Below are 20,227 nucleotides of genomic sequence, written 5' to 3'. Positions count from 1 at the left end.
AAAAACAGTGGAATGAGATGGACATCATTACCCTAAGTACATGAATGAAAACACAAATGGTGTGACTACTTTGTGAACAATCAGAGACATGAAAAATTGTGCTCTATATGTGTACTATGATTGAAATGTATTCTGTTGTTATGTATAACAAATTAGAATAAATAAATAAATTTTAAATTAAAAAATGGAGAAATGGAATGCTTTTATCTGGAGAAGACATTTAGAAAAATCTGTAGTTACAAAAAAAATTATTTCACTAAATTCCTCTCGCTGCGTATCTATGGATTCTTGAACAAGGCAATTAATATTCCCACTATCAGCCTTTTCTTCAGAACTCCACATAGAATTCCTCCATAATATGATTCACATTTCACTTTCCATCATTATTATTTCTCATTTCTCTGCTGCACGTTCATCTTTGCTGCCAATTTTCTATTTTGACTATTTTTGTAAAATTGGGTTTATCATTGGAAGATAAGGAGGTAACAAACCATACATTTGGTTGTTAGCGACCAATCCTCAACAGACTGCAAAAGAAGTGATCTGATATTTACACAGTAGTTTTGGACTAAAGAAAAAGCATCTAAATCTGTAAGTAGTTGCTAACAATTAATATACCATGGTAACTGAAATTTGAATTGTGTTGTTTGAAGACTGGTGTTATTTAACTATAAATAATGACATTCATATACATTAAAACCATACAAACAAGGACTGCCTGTATGTACTTCCCAGAATCCTCAAGCAGTTGCTCCGAGCATTCAATAGAGGTTTGTAGTCAGTACCCTGAAATGGAAGAGTATACTAATTCTGTTTTACCTGGGACTGAAACTCTTGTTTTTGTTTATCCCCCAACTTTACTTTAGTATATTTAACAACTATCTAGTTTTTTAAATTAAATTTTTTTCTTTCCAAAGAATATAATAGCAAGCTATTTGACAAGTACCTAGAAAAAATATCAAGACTGCATAAAAAAAAATCAGTAAAATTTAGATTCAATAAGGCAAGATGGGAAATGGCAAAGAACCACATAAATAAACTACCTTCATCAATATCAGTAACTATTTCATTAATAATAGTGTATCTCACATATTTACATTCTCAACAAAACCATCCTTGACTAATTAGGCTTATCTGGGGAGAATGAAAAAAAAAAAAATCAACATTAAAATGTCATCAGGCCACACATGATGGCACATGCCTGTGACCCCAGCAACTTGGGAGGCTGAAGCAGGAGGATCTCAAGCTCAAGGCCAGACTCAGTAGCTTAAAAAAAAAAAAAAAAAAAAAAGAACTTGTATCAAAATAAAAAATAAAAAAAAAATTAAGCAGCTGGGAATGTAGCTCAGTTGTAGTGCACCCCTGGGTGAAAGGAAGGAAGGAAGGGAGGGAGGGAGAGGGAGGGGGAGGGGGAGGAGGAGGGGGAGGGAGAGGAGGAAGGAAGGAAGGAAAGAAAGAAAGAAAGAAAGAGAAAAAAATGAACAGTCATTAGGAAACTCTTTAAAAATGCCCATAATTAACTACTTTCACAAAGAGACCATAGCGGCAATATACTAAAAAGCATCTACTATACCGTATACTAACTACCAAATAAACATCAAATTAGCTCCTACACAGATGAAAAAGATAAATTCAAAAACAGAACAACTTTGGTAAAAACTAAATGCTACAATTTAAAAAGTAGGCTTGAACCATTCAATGATTCTACTTAGTTTCTTCAAAAATTGTTACCACATATTGTCCTTTATTTTCATAGTAAGAAAATACAACTTAATACAACTTAAAGACTATACAGAAGGGCATGAAAATTTGGTCATGTATAAATAACTGCATTCACTTAACTGCATAGTCAAGCATGAACTGGAAAACCTAAATAGTTTGTTCAGTTTTATATTCATCTGTCAATACAGAGGCAGTATTCTGCAAACATTCACAATGTATATAGCACTGGTGACCATGAGGCAATTTATATTTTAAGTTTAGATCTAAAATGTTGACATAAAGAAATGTAAGTATAACATTTTTAATTGTTAGGGGTAAATGGCAAAATCCAAGGCAAAATTGGAGGGGAGGAGAGGTCATCTTAAGAATTTGTCAAGAATAATAATGTTATCATTAGATACTTTTATTATTAAATATTTTATACTTGGCTTTCCCTCACTGCCTATTTCTTCAGAACATCAAGATCGACCAGGTAACAGACAACAAAATATATTGGTTGTAGTAACTAGTTAATTTTACCAACACTATTTTCATTCTTTATAATAGTTACCTTTTACTGGTAAAGTTTTTTGTTTTTTTTTTTTTTTTTAAAAAGGAGATAAGTAAAAATTTTTATAAAACCAAATAAGTGCAATGTATTGTTTGCCTATCTTCTGGTCCCACCATGCTAAAATACATTTTTTAAAGACTGCTGCTATCTTATATTTTATTTACCAAAAGATCACTAGAGTTCCAATTGTTGTAAGAAATATAGACTCATAACATCTTTCCTCAAACTTACAAACTCCCTTTCAAATGATACACTATTTTAAGTACTTTATTTTACAATGAAATCCTGTATATTCAAAGCCCTACATGTCACTTACTCTAAATATAATTTCTAAAGAAATTTTTATTAATTTACATAAAATATTTAAATGTCAATAAGTGATCACTCATGGAAAGTGGAAGGAGCCCGTAGTACCAATATATTGTACTTTAGGAGGATAAATAACATACTGTACTCACAAACATAAATGCGGGAAGCATTATTGGGTATGCTAATTTAGCATATAGTTTGAAGTCAAATAATCACCTTTTACATGTTGCAACATGTGTTAGTCACAGCTATAGGGATACACACATAAACTGAAGTCATGCCCAGTGAGTTCAAGGAAAGGAAAATAACATGTATTAAGTAAGTATAAAGTACCAGGGATCTCAAGTTAAAAACTAGCAAATGCCTGATAGTAGAGATCATCAGACAAATTAAAGAAATTCGAAGATAAATGCTTAGCAAGTAACCAAAACAGTATGAGCTCTTAAGTAAATGTTAGTTATAATGAAGTATATATGGTTATATTCACTTTTTGAATGAAGAAACTCAGTCTCAGAAAGGTTTATTAGTAACTTGCCCAGAATCACTGAGGTAAGTTTCTAGAGGAAAGATCAGGATTCAATTTAAATTCTGACTCCAAAGACTACATGTTTGTTTTTGTCCCGTCCCCTCCACTAGCCTCAAGGCAAAATTTTGGAAAAATTACTCTCTTGTCCAGTAGATTCATGAGAGACTTGGGAATGAAATTTTAAACAAGTGAACTTAAGAACCTAATTCTAAAAATCTGAAATATGTTTACAAAAGGATGGTTTTTAAAAGAATTTCTTTGGTTAAAATTTCTTAGCCATACTCTTATTAGTTAATATTAAAGTTATTGAAAAATTATGAACAGTTATTATCTTTAGACAATTAGTGAATTAGTGAAGCTCACCTAAAGCAGCAGCAGATAACTTTGCAGTAGGATAAATGGCTAGTATCTATGTCAATAAGTGCATCTGACAAATGAAGCCCATTAAATAAAAGGAAAAATCTGGACTTTATTACTTAATATTCAATATTCTTACAAAGTTCGCATACCAGATGGTGACATTCTCCTACTCCAAAGTGAAATTTTAATCAGAGTACTTAATTAGGAAAAAAAATCACCTATTAAAAGTCCCTAAACTCTAATTTGATATTTTTTTTAGTCAATCTGTACCTTAAAAATGAACTTAATTTACTGCTTTAAATCAAGAGAACTGTATTTTTCTTTTACACCCAGAATTAACTACTTTAACCTCATCAACTTCAGCACAAATTTCTACTGCACAAGATATTAACTTTTTATGTTGAATATTCTTTCTTCAGGGCATTCCATTTTTATAGCATTACCACAAGGATTTACCCTGCTCTCTCAAGAACAGGAACATGCAGTACTAGAAGTATTCCAAGCACTAAGCAAATCAATTGCATAGTTCTAGCAGTAGTCTAACACTAAGAAGCATAATTCATTCCAAATCTTCATAGTAAGTTTTAAAATAAAACCTTCACGTATCTTCTTTGGTCCAAATGTTCTCAAACCTCCAACAAATTCAAAACGTTCTTGATGCCAAAAGACCCAAAGTCACACTATCCAACTAACTATGATTTGTTGACTAGAACAGCTACAAGAAAGGTTAGTGAAAAATCAATACTTGTTTCCTAGGAAGAAGGGGGTAAAGTCAGTGCTGGTATAGATAACTCACAGACTCCACCAAATTGCTTAAAATTGCAACTAGAGACGCCACCTGTAGCAACACCTCAGTACCAATCTTACCTCACCACCTGACTTATTCCCAATTCTTTATCTATACTTCTTCCATCTAACTTTCATTCTAGACATTGTACCAGCTATAATAATAATGATCTGTGAGACAAAGGCCTTCTGCTTTATAATGATGTAATTTCCAATATCTAGTTTCTCAATGTACAATGATACAACCCTTCAAACTTTAAATCTAAAGCCCCAACTTTTATAAATATGAATCATGAAGATTTGAGTAACTATGACTGATGAAGTAAATGAATACTGATGCTGGGTTCTGAAACAAACTCCTACCTTTGCTACACTTAAGAGACCACGGGCAAGTTAGTGACTATTCAGTGATCCAGTTTTCTTATCTTGAAAATGAGAATATTAATAAGATCTCTTATAGCCTTGCTAACAGAACTAAAAGCTAACATACATAGAGTGTAGGGGATACACTGTTGAGAGACTAGTACATTGTTCTCAAAAGACACTTACTTTCACTATTTGGGAGAAATTCCCAAAGAGACTATGAAAAGTTAGGTATTCTAGCACTGTTCAACCCCTCAGAGAAGAGCCTTCACATATTGTAAGTAATGAATTAAACTTATGGTTGGTGGTTTTAAAGATTCAAGGAAACAATAGTGAAGTCACAAATATTTTAAGGAAAAGTAGTCCAAAAATTGACCTAACATGATCACGGCAATTAGACTTTACAAGACCAAAAGGAATAATTTTTACAGTGACCTTGATGGGAAATAATCTTAGGAGAAAAACATTGCACAAAATATTTATATTTCTAAACTCTTTCCCTCATACTTTGATAAATTATGCTCACAAAGTTAAACCCTAAGAAAATTAATATTTAAGCAAATATATATCACTCTCTCTCTTTCCTGAGGTTTAGCAATAAAATCATTTACAAAATCTAAGTTAATAAAAGTTCCTATCTTCCCCAGAGCAAAAGAGTTGATTTCATTTTTTAGGAAATATTTTTATATTTTATAAGAGAAATACTAATTCCAAGGAGGCAATGAACATTTAGCATGGTGAGTTTTTTTTGTTGTTGTTTTGTTTTTGTTTTTGTTTTTAATGACTGAGCATTAGCTAAGTTTAACCTATCACAGGATTTTTTTTTTTTTTTTAAAAAAAGCATGTTCCACAGCAAGAGGATTTGTTTGATTGCAGAACACACATTGAGAAAGAAAGAAGAAAGATGGTCAATTACAGTAGGTATTTGAAAGACTTGAAGACTATTAAGACTCACATAAATCACATGATAGCTGGCACATTACATGTAACCATTTTTAGGCATGATATATTTCATAACAATAAATATTATAACATTGTGAAAGCAATTTTCAGTGAAAGGCCCATCAGAATCACTTGTAAGAAATATTCTTTCTCAGTTATGTCTCCCCATAGGTTATGGCAGGTGTTTCCCCTTCCCTGAAAGTAACTTCTGAGTAGCAAGATAAAAATCATTGCTACACTGAATGAATATAATATAAAGCATAGTACTTGGATATGCTGGAGGAAAAATCATTGACAATCAACTGTTTTAACAGAACAAGAATTTGAAGAAACTGAGGAAAAACAAGACTAGACTAAGAAACAGCCTGAAGCAAAAACAAAGACTCTGGCTCTCCTGAGTCTTATTTTTTTCTATGAGTAGCTTTGCAGTCAATGTACTTACAACTCAGATGGAAATAAATACCTGCTGAGATTACTTCCCATGAATAAAACCACTCCCCAGAAAGTTCAGCATTAGTCAACTCTAGCCCCACCAGAGACTTAAAGCCACAGGAGAACACATTTTGTGCTTTAAATGCTTGTCTGTACAGAAATTTCTCTAATACATAATTTTATTTCCCAATTGCACAATTCAAAAGAAATTTTCTATTATGAGTAAAACTAACATTCAACTTGACAAAGTAGGATTGTTCTGTTACTAGTTAACAATAAATGTTTTCAATTTTTCACAAATAAATAAAAAGGCAGCGATTATTAATTAACTTAAATCAATTCATGAGCTACCTAAATATATAAATTCTACAGCTTCAACTACATCTTAAAGCATAAGAATTCTCTAAGAGCAAAAAATGCCCAAGTTTATTTTCCTTTTTGTTTTTGTGCTTTCATAGTAGTGGGTATTGAAGCCAGGGACTTAGGCATGATAGGCAAGCCTAAGTTTATTTTCTAAATGAAAGTAGTAGAAATCTTTACCAGAGAAATATGTTTCCTTTTGTACGGGCAATTAGTTTCTAATTACAAGCAAATGAGTATGACTATACTTTTGAAGAGGATAACAAGTCAATTATAACTTGACAGTTATAACAATTCAGTATAGCAAAGATACATAAAAAATAATCATTATAATATATTAGTCTTATTACAGTACATACTCATTAGAAACATGAAGGAATAAATTTAATTAGTTTTGCAAGAGTATACAGAAGATGAGGGAACAAATTCCAAAAGAAGAAAAAACATAATTAGAAGAATGAATGTTAATTAATATTAAATATTTATTCACCCAATTCCAAAATTCTGGATCATTTGTCCTTCTTACAACCCCATGTAAAGTGAGTACAAACTGGTGCATCTTTGAAAGGGCACTTTGGAAATATCCAGCAAACTTTCAAATGTACATACTCTTTAACCTATCAATTCTATCTCCAGGTATCCTACAGGATTACACAAAAACACGTGTGAAATAATGGTCCCTGCTACATAGTTTACTGGATACATCCATACTTTGGAATATTATATAACTGTGAAAATGAAGGAGGTAGAACTACATAAAATTATAGGAATAGTGACAGCATAACTTAATGAAAAAGCTGCATAGCATTATATTTTATACTGTTCTATTGTCTAAAGCCATCATATGCATGCTTGTAACATGCATAGAAAATGCTCTGAAAGATATACAAGAAACTACCAAAATTGTTACCTTTTTGGAGTGAGACTAGAAGAAACTTTTATTTTTTTAAACAATGAACATGTGTTACCTTAAAACTAGCCACCCTTAAAATTTGTATCTTTCCATGAATAATATTTGTGACCCAAGTTTAGAACATTCTGTTTACTCATGTCCTAAATTCTCCCATCTCTGACATAAAGCTTTCAAATTCAATAGAATCTAATCTATACAAGCTATCTGGCAATCCGATAAGATAACCTAAATTTAAACTATAAAATAGCAAAGCAGCTTAAAAATTAGAGCTATTCACATTGGTTATCTCCTTAAGCTTACATCCCCAATCTCCAAAAACTACTCCCAAAAAGCTAGGTAAGCAATAATGAAAACATATGTGAACGTTCTCACCTGTTCGATAGCACCCGCCTGTCCATTACTAAATTCTCGATATTGCCCAAGCATCTGGTCCACTTGTCGAAGATTCCGACTGGTGTCCTTGATAAAGAAAACAGACCCTATTAATTGTTCCAAACACTGTTTTTCCTAATTGATCTGAGTAGTATGTTAAACACCTAAGCCAATAGTTTGTAAAGGGTATAATTTATTTCACAATTAAGTCAGCTATCAATATACTTCATAAATATCAAATAAACCTTAATTAACACCATGGAGGAAAAAAACTCAAACCCATCTTCAATTCATGTGTGTAAAATCTAAAGCATATAATTTAAAGCCTTATCCAAGAGTCCATAAGTTGACAACAAACCACAAATTGAAAAGAACCCTAATTATCAAATTTGTGTACCTCTAATTCACCTCCTTTTCATACAAAAATAATTGTGAAAAAACAAATCTAATAGACTGTGTATAAGAGATGCAAATCATTAGGATTAATGTTCTTTAAAATTATTACTTCACCTCAGAACTTGATTAGGAGAAAAGAAAAAATAAGTATTCTTTCACCTTTAGCTATTAACAATAAATTTAGTTCTAATCATAAGAAAAACAGTTTCCATCTAAATATGTTAGATTTTCCCTACAACATTAATGGAGGCATCTCTTTCAAAAATACCTTCTTACCTAATGTGTCTTTGTGATGGGAAAGTACAAGGATTCATGCCTTAAACTTCCATTACTGTGTCAGTTTAAATAAGTTTAAAAAGAATAGGCCTTCTTATTTTAAATCAAATTGTAGCTTTTCCAGAGAAATTACATACTAACCCAAAACAAAGCCAAAATCCATGCTTATCCAGGCTAAGGCAAAAGTAAGGGATTCATGAATAGGAAAAAAAAAAAATCTATTTCTGAGTTTTCTTTTTTCTAGCATGACTGTGCTACCCTTCCCTCACCCTTTTCCCAAGTTCTTTATATGGAAAGAAAACTCACTGCCTAAGTCAAACTTTCAAACACTGTCTTAAGTAAGCCTCTAGATCAAAATGGTATCTCTATGTGTACTACTCATCCATAAAGCCAACTTCAGCAAAACCTCTCTAAAGGCACATGTGCACAAGAAGATCAACTACAAGGCTAGGCATGGTAGCACATGCCTGTAATCCCAATGGCTCAGGAGGCTGAGGCAGGAGAATCATAATTATGAAACCGGCCTCAGCAATTTAGCAAGCCCTAAACAACTTAGCAAGACTCTGTCTCAAAATAAAAAATAAAGAGGGCTGGGGATGTGGCTCAGTAGTTAAGCACCCCTGGGTTCAATCTCTGGTACCAAAAAAAAAAAAATCTACTATGATAATTTCTTCTGGTTTCACTCCCACAATATTTTATATAGAAATATTGCTTCATTTCAGAATGTTCTTAACAACCTATCATGTATAATAATGGAACTCATCAATTTCTAAGTCCTATACCCCAAAACCTATGAATATGATCCTTACCATACTTGGCAAAAAAGATTTTACAGATGTGACTAAAGACCTTGAGATATAGAGCATTATTAATTGGACAAAAAAGAAGTCACAAGCATCCTTAAAAGGAAAAGTGGGTGCAGGGGATATAACTCAGTGGTAGAGCACCTGTGTCTCATGCTCAAAACCTTGGGTTTATCCCCAAAGACTAAACAAAAAAAAAAGAGAGGCAGGACAGGTGGTCAGAAGGGCTTAACCTTAACATCCTTATTGGCTTTGAAGATAAAGGGAGCCACAAACAAGAAGTGTGGGCGGCTGGAAAAGACAAGGGAACAAATTTTTTCAGACTTCTGACCTACAGAACTGTTAAGAAAACAAGTTTAGTTTTTTTTTTAAGTCTTCAGCTTTGTGGTAATTTGTTACAGTAGTAAGAAAATCAATACACTAAAACTATTTCTCAGCTCAAACTATTTAAAAATCTATGAAATACAACCACTATTAAACTAACCTGTAAAGTACTTGTTATAGTGTTGACCTTCTCGGTGACTGTAGGATTACTTCGAGTTTCCCTATGAGTTGATCTGGTAGCCCATTGACTCAATCGGTCATGAAAGCGGAAGCGTTCGGAATCACTGGATGATTCTGCCATTGATGTACACAAATGCTAAAAAACAAATCCAAGTCAAGGTCAAACAGTAAAACACAGGAAAATATGAGATTAATGTAATGATTCACTTTTGAATATTTTTAGGTCTTTATTACATTAGCCCTCTGACATATTATAATTTCTACACAAATAGTTTGAAAATACAAGTCACTTCCCCACATAATTGTCCCTCCTATTTACGGTGCTTTAAGAGAACAATGACTGAATGGGATTTTAGTAATGTTTACCACTCTGAATAATAATTCCTTAGATATGTGCAGTGCTTCCAAATTTTATGAAATACAGAGCTATTCTCTGAAACTAGGACCTGCAATTGTCTTAATATTAGACTTCTGTTTATAGCTTACTATGTGAACATGTCTCTTTAAACATAAAAATACTACAAGATGCATAGCCTGTCCTACAATAAAAGAATCCCATTCAGTGTACAACAAAAATTGTACACCTTAATTTGAAATACAGCATAAATGACATAAAAGAGATACAAATTTTATAATAATGAATACATAAGAAGATAGCATTTTCAACATCTCCACCAAAAGAGAAAGTGAAACAGTCACAGAAAAATTTCATCAATAGAAAAATTCTTTAAACATGCCTTTTCTCTTTACTTCTATTATCTACTTAATGCATAAGAAAATTATTTCATTCAAGAAAATCTCAAATCTCAAAAAACCTTATAATAGAAGTTGGAGAAAATAAATACATTTAAAACAAAGAAGCAGTGGAGAAAACTCAATTGATCAAAAGTGAAATTTTATTGAACATTCCAATAATTTCATTTTCTTCTTAGTGGAAAGTTAACTCAATCTTTATTTTAACATTAATTGTTACAATCTTCCTAATATCTATATGGTCATTTTTTTCTGGCTTATTAAGTACAGTATGATAAAACTTTTCTTTAATGACAGAATATTCTGGACTTTTTGGATCTTTATTCTGAATGTATCTTGGAAGTACATGACATATACCTAAAGAGAAGATAGGGAAAATATGCTACATATGTATAGATTCTAGAATATTTAATGAAAGCAATATGATTTTAAAGATATTAAATAAAATTATATTAAAAAAAACAAGCAAGAACTCTTGCTATGAGTTTAGGTTTTTCAAAATCTAATCAGAATCAATGGAATACAACTTCTTTGTATAGTTAAGACATTAGTTTTTGCAATCAAAAACTCATGCTTTGGGCTGGGGATGTGGCTCAAGTGGTAACGCGCTCGCCTGGCATGTGCAGGGCACTGGGTTGGATCCTCAGCACCACATAAAAATAAAATAAAGATGTGTGTCCACTGAAAACTAAAAAATAAATATTAAAAAATTCTCTCTCTCTCTCTCTCTCTCTCTCTCTAAAAAAAAAAAAAAAAAAAAAAAAACCTCATGTTTCTCCTCTGCCCAAGGCCTTTCAACTTTCAACTTTCTTCTACAACTATTTCCTCTGGTTCTTGTTTCCCTCCTATGTATAAATATAAAGGCATGGTGCTCACAATGTTGCTCTCTCCCATTAAAAAAAAAAAAATCTAAGGCTGAAGCTTGGCTTTCCTTTTCCCAGCTTATACTAAAATTTAATAGAAAAAGAAATCTTAAATGTAAAGTTTAATCTTAAATATAAAGTTTGTCTTTAAAATGTAGAAAATAACTTCTGAGTATATCTTATGGATCTCTGCTACATAATCTTTTATTCTAAGTCCTTTCCAACATTTTCCATTAGTGAAAGGAGAAAGAACCAACATTTCTGAGCCCCTGCTATGTGGATGCAGGTAATATGTGGATGCCTATATAGAAAACCAATTTTTAATTCTCATAACAACTTTATAAAGTGAACACTATTAGCCCTAACTTATACAGGATGCTGAGGCCAAGAGATATTGAGTAACATGTCCAACTCCATACAGTAATATGTAGCAGACCCAAGACTCGGCCAGCCTTCTCTATCTTCAATAACGTGTTCATCCCACTATATTCTGCTATCTGTTATGTACCAAGAGTGAACAATCCTAATGGTTAACTAAACTTGATGAAGAAAATAACAGGCCACAGTTTATAAGTGTCTGTAGTCCCCTCAGTTCCCTCTTATTTCATATCAAGATAAGTAAGGAAATATCAAGTACCAATATGAAATCTTAACAAGACACCAAGAAAAAAAAACTAAGTGGTATATCTATGCTATATTTAATAAAGAGTACTAAAAACAAATCAAACCACTGGCCTTAGAGCAAGGGGTTTACATTTCCTGATTCTATCTCATACATAAGAGAATAATTATGCCTGGGATCAATCGAAATAATAAAATTTACAGCACAATAATTTTTATTTTAAAAAAGTTGTAATTTGGAAAACTAAACTGAAGAAATCATCAAGCAGAACAGAAAGGTGATACTTAATAAAAACAATGTGTTTACTATAATGGTTGTTGGTTAAAAACAAGCAACAAAATAAACATCCTTGGGGACACTTGATTTTTCTAAGAGCACCAAAATTTGAATAATAATCATTTCTCTGAAGAAAACTTCACTGAATATAAATGGTCTATCAGACTCTTCCAATGAGTAGACAATTTTTAGTTTTAACTTGACTAAAAATAGTTAAAAGTGAAATTGTTATGGTTCTTTATAATATGGAAAAATGTCAAAAAAGTACAATACTAATATAATAAGAAAATATATACATTACTACCGATAATTAATTAACATTAATGATAAATATCATTCTGACATGCATGCTTCTAATTTTGTAAAAGAAAATGTTTACAACATTATAAATAAAGCCTTAGTACACTTCTACTCACTATTATTCTCATCCCACCTCCCCAGGGAAAACCACTAATATGATTTCATGTACATCCCTCATGCCACATTTTATATTTTTACCACAGGCATAGACACCTCAAAGTTTTTATGATGGAACACATATTATAATCAATAGATGACTATCTAACAAGTGAAGATATGGAGCACCTAAAATTAACTCTAAAACAGATGATTTATTTAAAAGCATTAAATATTTTTTTTATTTATAAAAAATTTTTGAGACAATATTTATTGTCTCTAAATGTCACATAACACAGGGAAAAAAGTTCTCTCACTTACCCCAACTTGGATTACATACTTTTAACAAGATAGAATCACACTTTTCAGCATAAGTTTTACTGGCAAACACACACAAAGTCTTCCGCTATTAATTTCAATCACTTTGAGCCATAAAAGATGTTCAAACTCCTGCATCTGATGGAACTCCTGCAGAGATATCAAGAATTAAAGTGAGATACATCTAAGAAATTTACATGGCTTTTTTTTAAGCAACCACGTAAGGATTTTAAATGATGTAAGTTTCATGAATGTTAAACTAAGGAAAATTAAAGAATATATAATAATAAAAACAGATTATTTTCATGATTGATAAAAATTTGGTATTTTCTTCAACTATTACTAACAATGCAAAAGGTCAAATGCACTCCTATAGCTAACTCAAGTGGACACCTACCCTCAGCGCCACAACGCAGAAAGCAACAGTGTCAATTATATCCCTACCAAAAGATGCCAATCCATCATCAGCCAACAACATGACTGTCGATAGCTGTTGTACATTGTGTAGATGGAGACAGAGAAAAATAAATGAGAGTAGAGTAGCCACTGAGGTTGACAAGAGGTTCACACCAAATGATCAAAACCAAGGAAGACCATGAAAATAATTCCTGGGAACCCCTTAATATAACTAACTCAAAAAGAAAAGCACAAAGCAGTAATGTTTATACACTCTTCATTCATCATTAACAATGTATTATTTATACTACAAATTAAAATATGGTACAGTCTAATATCATAGGCAATAAAGACAGCTGACCTCATAAAACTTACTACCAGTAAAACCGTACCTAATGTATTAGACTCATTCAATTTTCATCAACAAAAGCATACTGAGAGTGGTCACATCAGAAAACAAGTGTAACTATGAAAAAACCTTGACCTAATAAGAAATGTAAATTAAACAATGGTATCACTTTCTAACCTATTATTTTCTTTTAAATAATAATATCTATGGACAGTGAGGTTACAGGGAAAGAGCACTCTTGTCTAAGATTATCTCAATTGATATAATGCCTGAATATCAGCAAGCAACTACCTATCAAGATAATTACCATTGATCTAGTAATAATACTTCTAAAAACTTCTCATAAAAAAATCATCTGGAATACATACAAAAATTTATATATAATGATATTTACCCGAAGTTGTACTAAAGGGACAATAAAAATAACTTAAAATTTCAAAATACAAGAGAATGATTAAAAATACAGAGCATCCATATATTTTAAGAGTATAATGATCTTAAAATACCTTATCCTGTTTCTAGAGAATATTTAATGGAAAAACAAGGAATAAAAGTATGAATTTCAGTTTTATAACAAACACTATGTTATCTGGATGCATATTAATTACCCTTATATAAATTTAGAGGCACAGGAAAGGGCAGGAATAAAAGAGAGGAAAATATACCAAAAGTATATTAACCATCCAGTGTGTACAGCTAATTTCTATTGTTTTAAACATTCCTGTCCTTCATGAATTTCTATTGTTTTAAACATTCCTGTCTTTCATGAACTTGTATTATTATTGTATAATCAGGAGGGAAAATATGTTATTTAAAAGAAAGAAAAACAAGTATAAAGATCACCTTCAAAGATCACAGGTTAAAGGGATGGGGTTGTGGCTCAGTGGTAGAGCGCTTGCCTAGCATGTGTGAAGCAAGTGTGATTCTCAGCACCACATATACATAAATGAATAAAGATCCATCAACATCTTTAATTTTTTTTAAAAAAAGATTGTAGGTTAATAGGCTAACAGCAGATTAACAAACTGGCAACCCAAATAATCAGTTAAAATTAAAGTTCAATATTCAGAACTCCCTTTTCCTTGGAACATATTTCATTTTCCTCCCTGGTAACTTCTTGCCCTTATATTCTAGTCTTCTGACATCTATTGTGGTAGGGCCATGTCTCTAGTTCTCACTAACTAATTTGACAAAATGGGATCACAATGCCAGTCTCCACAGTTCATACTAAAGGGCACTGACTAGCTACAGAAACCATTTATCATGAGTTTATAAGCTAATTTATAAGCTAACTTTTCTTCAAGTTGTGTACTATTCTCTCTTTGTACTTATGCTAAAAGACAGTTACTAGATTAAAAAGCTGACTCAAAGAAAAATTCTAAAGGCCAGAAAGAACTTAAAAATTGAAGGACTATGTGAAAATATATTAATACAAACTAATATTGCTTATGCAATCAAATTTTACTTTGAAAACCAAAAATGGTTCATGAGTGACATATAATCAATATTGTAATTTGAAGCCCAAAGAGTTATTAAGTATAAAAGCATCTGTATATACTCAAGGAAATTTTTAATCATTATTTTTAAAAGTTTAAAAGAAAAAGTCCAAATTGAGTGAGAATGAATTTCTCACTCAATTTGAACTTTAAACATTCCTTATGATAGAAATGAATGAATTAATAAATATGAAGAATGATTGTGCTCTTGAAGAAAAATTTAACTAAAGTGAATTTTCCAAATTCTGGTTTTAGGTGAAAAAAGTCTGTCCTTCAATTAAAGAAGGCAGTAATTGATAAAACAAACCTTGTCACTGACAAGAAAACAACATTTGTGCTACCTGTTTTTTAGACCTTTCCAGAGACTAAAGAGGACTAAGATGTGTGACCTTGGGTAAAAGTCTCTAAAATCTTAGAGAAAGCTCAGGATCTGGAGAGCAGATGGTTGAATTCTTAGAACAGTTATTTAGTTGCTCCCAACACATCAATATTTAAAGATATAAATATTGTTGTTTCTGCCTTAATGAAGCTTACAAAGAAGACATACAGCCACCAAAGCAAGTAGCAAACCCCCATCAATTCACTCCTACTGAGAATCTAAGACAAATGCCCACATGCAAACCTGAACACAGTGACCAGAGAGAGTAAAACCTTGTAATAAGAGGATTGGAAGAAAGCCTTTATAAACTCAAGTCCACCTCTTTTGTTATTTGACCTAAAAGAGCCATCAGATTGTCTTCACTATAATGATGCACATTTGTATGTATGAGAGCTATAATTTATTGATTCTCAAATCTCTTTTCCTCAGAGTCAGTTTAAAACAATTAGGATTTGCAAGCTGTTCCATAAAAGATAAGCACCCAACATCAGGGATGATATTTCACAAAGACTGACTAGTGCATGTTAAGTAGGTGATTGCTTCTATAGCCTCCATTGTGCCTCAGCAGTCCCTATCTATGGCAACTGTCCTCAAAGAAGATGTTCAAGGTAATGATGATGATATTTAGAAGGGAAATGGGAAGTATATTTTAAGACTAATCATAAAATAAATTCAAATTTTAGAATGTTTTTCACAATGATTCAATAGCCAAAGGATTTGAGAGCTCTGCCTCAAACCCTTTCCATATAAAAATAAAATTCAAGTAAGATTAAAATCAACTGTCCAGTCCATCAGCCTGTTATAAACTATTACTACATTAGAAATTACAGATCAAAGTAAACAAGTAAGTCACATTTTAATGGGAGGAATAAAAAGTATGAGAGTTATTTCATATGGTGAGCTAAGAAATAAGACAAATTCTAGAGGAGTCAGGTCAGGATCCTTCCACCCATCTTGAAAGATGAGTACAAGTTTGATAGATGGTTAAGATCAAGTAATAGAGTCCAGTTAAAGACTGTCTTAGAGAAACTAGAGATGGCCCAAATATGTACAGCTCTTTTACCTTTCCCATGAGCTTTGCTACCTTCATGTGATTTTTGTACCATGGCTTGCTATGTATGGGTACGCTTTTAAAAGAATTCTCTTGTGAAAAGAAAAGAAAAACATTTGAAAGCTACTACTATAAAGGGGGAGAAAACAATCTTGAGCAGGAAGTGACATGGTAAAAAGGACATCCTACAGAGCTGAGTTTAGACACCATCGCAACCCATTAAGTGCACATATAAGCCAATGGCAGTAGAGACAAAGAGTGGCAGAGATGAACTAAATATGAGACAAAGAATAAAAGATGAAATACAGATGTCTGATCCTGGTAGCTGGATGGATTATGGACTACTAAAATGAGTAAGTAAGAGAAAATTATTGTAGGGAAACATAAATAGAACTTTTCCAAGTTTCAGGTAGGAAGGAAGAGTCAATTTGTATATCATGGAAGGAATTCAAGTAAAGATGTCTAACATGCACCTGGATATGTGGTATTAAGGAAATGCTGGGAGATGACAGAATGAGAATGGATGAGACCAGAAGAAAAAAAAAATATAGTAAAAAGAACAGCAAGGGAAAATCCCTGAAGAACCCCAACATACAAAAGGCAGAAAGAAGGAGCTAGCAAGCGAGACTCAACCATGAAAACTAAGTAGGAAATCAGGTGAAATGGTATAACAAAAGTTGTGGAAAGGAGGGTTTGAAGAAAGTGAGAAAAGAACTCGTAAAAATTTTGCCAGCTAATTCACTGTCTCTCAACTCCAAACGTACTCTCCATTCTGTTCCTTGTAAACAGAAACTTTAAACACTTCTCCTTTTTAGTTGGTGTAACAGTAAGTTTTGCCATAGAGGATACTAGAAGGACACGACAGGAGGAACGGGTTTCTCATCTTGGTTCCAAAGTTTTCCATTTGCTGCATTTCCATTTCAGAATCCTGCTGAAGGACAGTCAATCTCCATCAAGTTTTAATAGCGCCACCTCCCTACTCAGATTCCCAGTGAATGGCAACAGGTACCTTTGCAGTCAATCTCCCAACTTCAGCCTACACACACCCCAGAGATGTTTCCTGATATCAGTCCTGGTTGCAGCTCCCTGCCCTTCAGCCATATTTGCCTTGTCCTAGAACAGTATTCAGTACTTGTCCAGCGCTGGTCTAAGATACCCAGTCTTGCCACCATCCAATGGTTCTGAATCCCAGTCTCCAGGAGGGCCTCCCTCCAAGTTGATACCTGCCTTGAATACTTTCCTTCAATCTTGGGAATTCTGAGTTCTCTCTATTCCTTTAGAGACAATCCCATTACATATAGTCTCTGTCACATCTATTAGTCTCTGCAACTGTAGAATAAAAGCATGGTGATATGGAAATGAATGAGGTCATTTGGTTTGGCCTATAGTGGTCTGAATTTGGTCCATGGGAAATAGCTTACCAACCCCTACTTTATGTTAAACTTATCCTGTTCACATTTCTGTGCGGTGTCTGTCTCCCCTGTTTAGAGAGAAACTAAACTCTGATACACTAATATAACAGGTCACATAGGAACAGGACTAGAAAGCATCCTTTGGAACTGTTAGTGACCATATCAAAAGCAGTCTGAGTAAAGCAGTGTAAGTGAGGAAGGCGCCCGGTTGTACAGTAAACAGGAGGTAAGGAGCAGCAGCAATAAGTATAAATCACTCTTTGAAGAAGTCTGCATATGTAAAGACAGAAAGAAATAAATGAGTAGCCAGAAAGGGATATTTACTCATGGGATATAAGCCTCTGATGAGAAAATATTGGGGATTCTAATACAAAACAGATCCAAGATACAAGAAAAAAGACAGCAGACTTTAGACAAGAACTACCACTAATAGGGTCCATGTAAGCAAGCACTTATTTTGGGGGGTCTTGTATGTACAACACCATCTGAGGACTTTTTTGCAAGCACTGTGATATATTTCCCCCACCCTCTGGAGTTAGTTCCCAGTTTTCAAGCCTCCTGCCTTAACATGTTACACAAATAATGGCCTTTACTCTAAAACTATTTAAAGTGCAGTACCAGAAGATCCAGCAAACTGTGTCATAGCCAATTATAAGGGTCAAGGAGAAAATAATGATGTTCTTGCTGAAGAACTTGAAGATGAAAGTTTAATAAGCAGATTTGAAAAGTAAAAATCAATATGAAAGATTTTTTAAAAACTGATAAAGCAAACACGTACCTTGATTTTACAATAGGAACACATCATAGGAAATCAGAATATGAGGTGCAAATATAGAGCCACCACTCACTGAGCACCTAGGTGGGACAGGAACTTTGCAAATAGAAAAGTGTCTCAGTAAAGGTTAGCTTATCCTCTTATCAACCTTGCAAGGCAGGATTTGTAACCTCTCTGAGGGCAGAAATGATATCTTATTTACCTCTCTATTCCCTGCTTCAGAATACCATCTGACATACTCAATATTCTTGTCTCAAATGAATAAAGTATCATCTTTTTTGAAAATGAAAAAAAAAGAGAGAGTCCCAGTGGCTACACAGCTAGAAGAGACTAAATTCAAACCATAACTTATAGATGCCTTTTAAATAAATAGGACACCTCGCAACTTGAAATATATGACATAAATCAAGTCAAATTTTTTCATTTTAACTTGCTGTTTTGTAAAATTGCAAGAATACAAATGATACAATACTACCTGCTTGCACTTATAGAAAGGTGTGATAATGTTCAACTTTATTAAAATAATTGCTATATATTTGTAGTCTTCTATGAACTAATCTCTGTACTATCTACTTTCTATGTACTCTCACTTAATCCTTATAATATTATTATCATCCTCATTTTATAGAAAACTAAAACATATAGAAGTAAAATAACTTAGTAACTGGCAGAGTCAGAATTCAAATCCAAAGAGTCTTATCTCCAAAGTCCAACCTTTTAATTACTATGCTATTTCATATGAATGTCGGTCAAGAAAAGGTGGGGTCAAATAATGAGAAAAGGAACTCTTCTCTAAAAAAATAATAATAATCTGGTAAGAACAATATTTATTGTTGAAATCAACATTCTGAGTTCCCAAAAATCCCAGAACATACTAGAGCTAGTATAAGTGAAAGAAACAGAAGAAAAAAGAAAATGAATGGTAATAGTGATCATCATGGCAGAAGCTGAAGTAAACAACAATGTTGATAACCAACACTTATATGGCCTTCATTGTGGGTCAAGCCCTGTTCTAAGCACTTTACACGTTAGCTAATTTAATCCTAACATCAGCCCTACAAAGTAAATACTGCTGCAATCCATTTTATATGTAAAGAATTAATTTTCGGAAAGTTAACTTGGAAGAAATAGAATGCTTTCTTTCACATATGCATACATGCACGTGCACACATACACACACCCCACTATTCCATGAGAGAAACCTGGTAGGCTCAACTTACAAGCTATATTTTTGTTCCTCAATATTGAGAGGTCCACCCTGGTCCAGCACCACTAAGTATAAGGGAAGAATCACATGAATAAATGTCCATGCAGCAAGAAGTACAAAGACATGTTTTCTAGGAAAGTCCATGCAGCATACACAATGACTGATTATGCAGACATGCAAATGTAGCTGCTCAGATGACTACGTAGGTATCTGTTAAAAACCAGGAAATTTCAAAAGAAAATTAGGTTACTTAACAGCCCCCCCACAACAGAATTACACAAATATTTTAGACTCATATAACCATAACCCTTCTAAAATAA

General features: G+C 32.8%; 1 protein-coding gene across 3 annotated transcripts in view; it reads right to left on the bottom strand.

Moving 5' to 3' along the window:
- The window catches only part of Cep128 (centrosomal protein 128), a 393,967-nt gene that overhangs the window by 359,916 nt on the left and 13,824 nt on the right, over positions 1 to 20,227 (bottom strand). For all 3 annotated transcript variants that reach the window (XM_027931718.2, XM_071607633.1, XM_071607634.1), the window contains exons 3-5: positions 12,846 to 12,992; positions 9,595 to 9,750; positions 7,636 to 7,722 (exon numbers count right to left, since the gene is read on the bottom strand). In XM_027931718.2, the coding sequence (XP_027787519.2) occupies positions 7,636 to 7,722; positions 9,595 to 9,735 (228 nt within the window). In that variant the 5' untranslated portion in view covers positions 9,736 to 9,750; positions 12,846 to 12,992. The remainder of the gene's footprint in view (positions 1 to 7,635; positions 7,723 to 9,594; positions 9,751 to 12,845; positions 12,993 to 20,227) is intronic.

The sequence above is a fragment of the Marmota flaviventris genome, chromosome 2 (assembly GCF_047511675.1).
Source record: "Marmota flaviventris isolate mMarFla1 chromosome 2, mMarFla1.hap1, whole genome shotgun sequence".
Lineage (NCBI taxonomy): Eukaryota > Metazoa > Chordata > Mammalia > Rodentia > Sciuridae > Marmota > Marmota flaviventris.
The sequence above is the reverse complement of the archived record's forward strand: the minus strand, read 5'-3'. Positions and strand labels throughout refer to the sequence as shown.